Here is an 8206-nt window from a genome sequence, read left to right as displayed (position 1 = left end):
ACATTCTCTGCGTGAGAGTTGCAAGTGGTCATAACTCTTAAAATCCATGACTCCTGCATCTATGATTTCCCCATTTCGTGTAACTTGAACTCTTTTTGTCCTCTGTGTTTTCTTTAATCAGGCTTCCGAAGGCTTTACGTATTCTAAGACAAGCATTTTCCTTGATGTAACAACATCTTCAAGTTTATTTTATAGGCTGCATACTAGTCTATCCACTGGCTATAACAAATTACTTAGCCATTCCCCTATTGGGCATGTAGGCAATTCCCTACTTTTGGTAGCACAACTAAAGCTACCAAAAGAGCTCCACTCCCATCCCAGAGAGTAGTTTAGCAATACATTGAATTTTTTTTTTTGAGGAAGATTAGCCCTGAGCTAACATCTGCCACCAATCCTCCTCTTTTGCTGAGGAAGACTGGCCCTGAGCTAACATCCGTGCCCATCTTCCTCTACCTTATACTTGGGATGCCTGCCACAGCATGGCTTGCCAAGCAGTGCCATGTCCGCACTCGGAATCCGAACTGGTGTCCCCAGGCCGCCAAAGCGGAACGTGCGAACTTAACCGCTGTGCCACTGGGCCGGCCCCAATACATTGAATTCTTAAAATGAACACACACTTTGATGCCACTTCTATTCTAGGAACTTATTTTCATCTCGGCGTTGTTTACAACAATTTCAAAACAAAAAACGGAAACAACTTTAGTGTTAACAGCAGAAGTGACTTAAGTAAATGGAGGTCTAGCCACCCAAGGGAGCATTAGGAAGATAGAAAAAAATCATGTGGTGGGTCAATAGTGACTGGAGTGTGTTCCATGATATGTTAAATGAGAATAAGCTGGTTGTAAAAAGGAGGGTACACCATGAGGTCACTTTTGTTTTAAAACTAAAACACATTTGCCTGTGTATATATGTATGTATGAGGAGTGGACTTTGATTCCTGTAGCCATTTAAACGTTACCCTAGAGGTCTGTTCACCCATCGGGTTCCCACTCCCAACCCCGGTGACTTCTCCCTCCTCAGTCTTGCTTCCGTGGGCCTGAAGACTTTCAGAAGCTGCAGAGACCAAAAGGCTGAGCCGTATTTGAAGCCTCAGAGCTATCTCAGGGCCTGATGGTGTCAAGGGCTGTGAGAATGCAGCAGTGTGGCCCCCAGCAAGGTCTTGTAGCTGGTCCTATAGGCCCTTCTCTCTTGCAGGGTACAGGACAATGGGCCAGTTTCCCCAGACCTTGTGTGATGTGGTGCTGACTAGCACAGCTGGGTCTCAAGCTTCCTGGAAGAAGTTGCTCCACTCAGTCCCACAGTGTCCAGGACCCAAGGGGCTGAGCCCCATGGCCCCCAGAAGACTTAGATGAGGTCTGGAAGTACTCTCTGTCAGGAGTAGGGCTCAGGTAAGAGAGTAATTTGGTGGTATGAATGAGGTGCTAGTACATTCTGTGGGGCCGCAAAGGTTAGAAGTGGCCTTCTCCAGCTGAACATCATTCGCCCACCAAGGGAGAGGGTCTGAAGGTCTCAGTTTATCCTGCTCTGCCCAAACCTGCCCATTTCCCAACCTCCCTCCAGGGTCACTCCCTGCGGCATCCCCCACCCTTCTCACCCACCAGTGGCTGCTACCCAGGATTTAGGTGGCAAGGCTTTGGAGTGTGGGCTGTAGGCAAGTCAACCAATTTCCCGGGAATCACTTTCCTCACTAAAAGTTGCAGGTGATGCATGAAGCTTGCAAGGTGGTTCTGAGAACTGAGACTGTATGGGAAGTGGCATTCATAAATGATGGCTATTATTATCATTAATGGAGAGGAGTCTTGGGCCTCCCTGGGACTATTACTAAAAAGCCTATTTCCCCAAGGGACTCTACACCATGGCCCCTCAAATGAGGGAGTTTTGTTCAGATATTTCTGTAGCAAAGACTCTTGAAGAAGGAGCATGCTAATGAGAAGAAAAGGGCATTCATCCATTCAAAAAGTATTCACTGAGCAACTCCAGCATGCCAGGCCCTGTTCTCAGCGTTGGATGCATCAGTGACCAAGACCAAGGTTTGCTGGTGGACCAGATGTGGGCTGTGAGAGAGAGCCAGGAGCCAAGGTTTTTGGATGAATGAAGTTGCCATCAGCTGGACTGGGGTGGGCTGGAGGAAGGGCAGGTTTGGAGAGAAGATACTGAGTGTGGGACACCCTTTGGACATCCATTTGTCACACACATGGGGAGGTGTCCATGAGGCAGTCTGATTCGCAAGTCTGGGGTTCAGGGAGAGATTCTAGCTGGAGCTTTGTGCTAAAGGAGGAGGCATAAAGGAACTAAAGGCAATTGAGGAGGCTGGGGGCAGATTACTCCATGTTCCTGAGTCTCCAGGGTGGCCCTTGGACCACCCCTCTCTGCCCTCATCCCATGTTTCTCTCCATCATCCCTGCCCTGACCTCAGGGAGTCTGGGTTCCCTTGATGCACAGTAGAATGGCCCCCAGGGCCTGACTCATTGGTCTCTACACCCCAAGTACAGCCAGTCTAGCTCTCTCTAACACTTTTTATTCATTCACTCATTCACTTATTTATTTCAGAAATGTTTTATTGAGCCTCTCCCCTGTGGTTCTCACCAGAGGGTGGACTGACCTCTTTGGAGGTGCTGGGATATGTGAAGAGACATTTAGTTGTCACAGTGACTGGGCAAGGAGCAAGGATGCTCAGGGTCCTGCACAAAAGCAACTGCCCTCCAAGGATTCCAGGAGCATCTCGTTGAGAAACTCATTCCACAGCCAACTGCAGCTGGTTCAGGAGGGCCCAATTGTGAGTAGACAGAGCTATCTGGCCAGGGCACAGCAGGTAATGCCAGCATGGTTTGAGGATTGTGAATGCACAGATGAGGGAAGGACACTTCTGCGTGGGGGGAGAGCTGGGAGGCTTCCTGGAGGAGGTGACTTTGGAGCTATGTCTTGAAGAATGAATAGGATTTACAGACACAGGATGGGCAGGAATTCCAGGCAGAAGGAAATAGGTGTGCAAAGGCAGAGGCATGTGGATGGGCTCAGGCTGTGAAGGAAAGGAGGTGTTGAGTGCAGCAGAGGGAGTGGATGGGCGGGAAGAGGAGGTTGTAGTGGGGATGCAGGGGCTCCTCTCCCTCCTCCGGCCCTAGAAATTAGCCAGGATGTTGCTGATGATGTCGTACTTGGCTTTCTCGTACGCGTCCCTGACCGCAGGTGGCAGCTGGGAGCTGTCAATCTCCTCAGTGGCTGCCTCAGGAGACTGAGCAGAACGCCTCACCCGGGAGCCCTGCAGAAGTGATGCTGGATAGTCACTCCCATCACCCTCACTGATTGGCCCCCTTTCCTGTCCCAGCTGTGGCCCCTCTGTCCAGGCACGGATGAGAAGATTGGGGCACAAGCAGTGACGCCAGTAATGGGGCTGGAAGTGGTCCCCAGTCAGGCTCTTCCCCCCCTCCTCCCCCACCGGTGCCCGGAGGGCCTGGGCAGGTCTGGACTCTGGGACTCATTTCTGCCCTGGCTGTTCCACTCACTTGCCAGGAGGCTCCACCTCTGGCTTCAATTTTCCCAAATGTGGGACGTAGAGGAGAGTCCATGTCTAGGGAGTCTGTTGGGCCCAGAGGTCAGGGCCCAGAGCGGAGCCAGAGTCCTGAAAACACTGAGTGCCCCTCCCAGCCCGCCCCTAGCCCCGACCACCAGTTTGTTCTCCCCTCCGTCCCCTTCTGCCAAGCGACTAGCAGTCATCAAGATCTATCCCCTCCTCACACACGGCCTCTCCCCTCCCCACAGTCTGCGTTGAGAAGAGCTTGATGGGCCCCATTTTCCAGGTGAGGACACTGAGGCCCCACGCACCGAAGTCAGTGGCGCAGGCCGTAACCAGCCGCCGGCGAAGGGAACGGAGGCGGGTAAACCGGAGAGGGAGAGGCGGGCGGGCCCGGGCAGGACTCACCTCCTGCTCCTGCTCCTGCTCCTGCTTACGGTCCGGGACGCAGTCGACGGTCAGGACGCGGAAACGCCTCAGCATGAAGAAGCTGCCGATGCAGGTCCGCTCCTCCTGCGTGGGAGCGAGCACAGGGGCTGGAAGCGCCGGGCCACCCTCCCCGAGGAGACCGAGCCGCATGCGCGCCCAGCTCCCCCGCCGTCCCGGGCCGCAGAGCCCGCGGGAACGCGCCTGTCCCAGCCCCACCACGGCGTCTTCCCCGATCCTCCCAAACCAGGGAAGCAAACAGTAATGCCCCAGAGCCAGGCGGGAAAGGCGATCACGGGGAAGGACCGAGCGGACTAGATGGGCATCCGTGAAGATAAAGGACGATCATGTAAGTTATTAAACGGGACAAAGCATCCATAAATTAGCATGCCCAGAGTTAGCCATATTGGCTTAAATAATAACTGTGTACATAAAAAAGATGCAGAAGACGATACACCAGCGGTTGACGTTGTCTGTCCCTGAGTAGTGGGGTTGCAGGAGATTTTTATTTTATTTTGCCTCTCCACATTTTGTTAATATGCTATAAAAAATGTTATTTCTCTAATTTTTATAAAAGCAGTTATCTCTAGATGGATTATGGTCCCGCTTTGTTCTTTTCCTTTTTACATTTAGTAAATTTTTTTAGCATGTATTGCTTTTATAATAAGGATTTACAATAATTTATAGTAAGGAAAAAGAAAAAGCACAGGGAAAATCCCCTATCTTTAAAAAGGCTTCCACAGTGAAACCTCACATGGCCAGGTGAGGTGGGTGGAGACGAACACACGTCCCCCTTGAGGAGGAAGAGAAGAGAGGACCGTCTCCTGCTCACTGGGGGTGAGCAGGACGGATGGGAGACTCACTCCGTCCTCCCTGAAGGCACAGTCTTGGGGCCGTCTCAGCCGGTCTAAAACGCACACCGTCTCTTTAATCCTGAAGTTGAGCGGGATCTTGCTGGTGAAATTCTAAAGAAGAAAGAGAAAACTCCTGGTCATCTCCCTTTTACAGGTGAGGGAACAAAGGTACAGAGAGGTCACAGTGACAAGTTGGAAGGGGCTTATCCAAGATCTGCATTTTCCATCAAAAACGGGGGTGGGGGTGGGAGGTGTGGTGCTTCTTAAGTGGCCTCAGCAGAGATTTAAGGTGTGCAGGGCTTTTGGAAACTAGCTAAAGGATACCACTTCAGAACTGTACGACGTTGAGGGGTCGCTTGCCGTCTTTGCCCCTCAATTTCCTCTTCTGTGAAATGGTAACCAGAATACCTGCCTAGCATGCTCAGCTACCAAGAAAGGTAATGGGTGTGGGAAGAGGACACTGGAAGCCCCTGGTGAGGCACTGGTGAGACCAGTCTCCTCCTGTCTGTCCGTTGAAACAGCTCTGCCTATTCCTTTAAGCCCAGGGCCTCAGTGCAGGCTAGATGCCCAGACCCTATATTTCATCCCCAAGTTTACCAGTTAGCCAGCTGTCAGACCCGAGATTACATCTTTTCTTACCTTGAAGTATAGTATCATACTAATAACAACAGCTACTGTTAAGCAAGCACTCTGTGCCTGTGCCAGCATCCTCTTCTGCCTGCCGCCCTGACAGTGCTGCTAGAGGCAGGCGTCACCTGCTTCCCCGGCCTGGGTCTGCAGATACTTACTGAGCTAGGTGGTGGGATGGCTTCCAGCAGGCCAAAGATGGGCTGTCCTCGTCGCCCCTGATTGAAGAACCGCAAGGCCAGGTTGACAATCTCCTCATAGCTCAGACGGCTCTGGGCCAAACAGGCCACCGCTGCCAAGCCTACCACCAGCACGAGTACCTTCCAGACCCTTGCCATTGTCCCTTCTCTGATCCACTGCCACTTGTAGCTCCTTTTAAGTGCTACTCAAGCTGTCTTGCCCAAGGGCTGCTGCTGACAACATGTAGGGCTGGTGCCTTCCTGAAAGGGGCCTCTCCTTTTCTTTGCTAAACACCCAGTGTTGGCCAATGTTTCGAAATACCATTGGCTAAGAGGCATTAGGTTTTGGCAACAGGCCAGGGCCTAGGAGTGAGGCAAGAGCCCTGAGCTGGGGGCAAGAGACCTGTGTGATGCTGAGCAAGTTCCTTTGCTCTGGGCATCAGTGTCCCCACCTGTGACACAGGTAGGGTACCTCCAGCTCTGACAGTCCAGGACTCTGTGCCGTCTCTGCCTGGCTGTTCTGGTTTGATCCCAAAACAACTGCTCAGAATCCATGAACTCTGTATATGACTATTCCTCAGCTGACAAAGTGTCCAGTCTGAGATTGTGCTCAGCTTGGCATCTACAATGCTACATACATTTTAAAAAGCTGGTTGTCAACCTTTAAAAATCTGGATGATTTACTTGGAAAAAAATCACAAGATCTGACAATCCATGGCTCACAGTCCCTCATGGCTGTGATGGCAGCAGCCTCTCCAGGGAGAGCATCACTGTCCACTTCCCCCAAGCAGCTCCCTGCAGGCAAGGTGGAGAAGCTGTCTCCAACAGGATCAGGGCGAGGATTCCTGGCTTCTGGGACAGGCAGCCCCCGGCAGCAGCTCAGAAGGGGAAGAGCAAGGGCTTCGCTTTTCTTTGAGGGCTCCCATTTCCCCTGGCTCCCTTGTTACTGGGGATCTGCCTGTTAACTTCCCAGCCTGCCCTTGACTGCGGGGCTCCTGTTTTTCTGAAGGAGACTCAGAAACTGAGGAGGAGGAGAGCAACTCCAGGGTGTTCCCACTCAGGCCCACCAGTGGGGAAACCAGTGCACAGAGCAGCTCATGAGTCTTCCTCCAAAAGCTAAAGGCAGAGCTGAGAAAATCAGAGCTGGAAGTGGGGAGAGGCGACAGAGCACAGAACAGTCCTCCATAGGCCTAACAGGTCCTTGAAGGCCCTAGTCTCATCTTAAAATCCATGCAGGTGTGATGCATAATGGTGAAAAGTTAGAAACATCCTAAATATGCTGCAAGAGGGGATTGTTAGAGCAATTGTGGTGTGTCCATCCATGGAACACTGCTACTACTTATTGGAGTACAGATCCATTTATTGGTGGGTGCTTATGTTCTTCATAGGTTCTTGGCTGAAGATTGAGGGTTCTATTGCAGCTCATCTTGTGGGAACTGATCTTGTGTCCATTAAAGGGAGCGTGAATAAGAAAAGACAATGGGCACACACTGTGGATTTCTCTGCAGCAGTTAAGCAATGGTTCTCAACTGGAGTGATTTTGCCCCTTGCCCCCCAGGACAATTGTCCAGGTCTGGAGACATTTTTGATTGTCACAATTTGGGGAGAGGGTACAATTGGCATCTAGTGGATAGAGGCCAGGGATGCTGCTAAACATCCTACAATGCATGTTGTGGGTCAGCCCCCCAAAATGAAGAATGGTCTAGCCCCAAATGTCAATAGTGCTGAGGTTGAGAAATCCTGAAATAGAGCAACAAATCAGGAACATATAGCAACCGGATGGATCAATCTTAAACACATGGTGCTTGGTAACAAAGGGAAGAAACAGAACGAGATTTCTAACTTAACACTCTTTATATGTATCAGAATACATCTCTCAAACTGATACACATTCTGTAACACCCTCAAAATGCAGGTAAGAATGCTTGATGGTTGAGAGGGCAGGAAATGAGATGAGAAAAAAATAAATAAAAGTAGAGAGGAGACTTGCACAGACTAAGAAAGATAATGCACCAATGCAACCCCCAGTATAAGGTAGAATTCTTTATATGGAAAATTGTGCTTCCATCAGTATCCGTAACAATATCACTAGCCAGGTGCCTGAAAGGATGTTCGCTAAATATCAGTAATGATCATCTCTGTGTTCTTCTCTGCGTGGAGCTGGCAAGGGATTTTGACTTTCTTCTTTCCATTTTTCCTTTTTATTTGAAATTTTTTTATAATAAACAACTTTGAGTTTTACAAAAACAATAAAAGTATTTTTTTAATATACACATGGAGTCTACATTTTATTCCACAATACATCTGCAACTGTTTTTTCAAGTTCCATGGAACTCTTTTTATTGAGATAAGATCCATGTATCATAAAATTCACCCTTTTAATAATTTAAAAATTATACACTTTTGAAGTGTATCATTCAGAACATTTTCATCACCCCAGAAGGAAACCTTATGCCCAATAGCAGTCACTCCCTATTTTCCCCTCCCCTTAGCTCCTAGCAATCACTAATCTGCTTGCTGTCTTTATGGATTTGCTTGTTCTGGACATTTCATATAAATGGAGTCATACACTATGTGGCATTTTGTGACTGGCTTCTTTCATTTAGCAT

The 8206-nt window shown here is 49.7% G+C and overlaps 1 protein-coding gene across 1 annotated transcript; it reads right to left on the bottom strand.

Moving 5' to 3' along the window:
- Positions 1–2537: 2537 nt before the first annotated feature.
- Positions 2538–5900, bottom strand: LOC103551027 (15 kDa protein B-like). Its single transcript, XM_008520286.2, has 4 exons — positions 5580–5900; positions 4801–4902; positions 3920–4024; positions 2538–3259 (listed from the first exon to the last, which is right to left on the bottom strand). Exons 1-4 carry the CDS (start codon positions 5754–5756, stop codon positions 3119–3121), a joined length of 525 nt encoding a protein of 174 aa, XP_008518508.1. The 5' UTR covers positions 5757–5900; the 3' UTR covers positions 2538–3118.
- Between the last annotated feature and the right edge of the window lie 2306 nt (positions 5901–8206).

Source organism: Equus przewalskii, chromosome 15 (assembly GCF_037783145.1).
Source record: "Equus przewalskii isolate Varuska chromosome 15, EquPr2, whole genome shotgun sequence".
NCBI classification, from domain to species: Eukaryota; Metazoa; Chordata; class Mammalia; order Perissodactyla; family Equidae; genus Equus; species Equus przewalskii.
The sequence above is the reverse complement of the archived record's forward strand: the minus strand, read 5'-3'. Positions and strand labels throughout refer to the sequence as shown.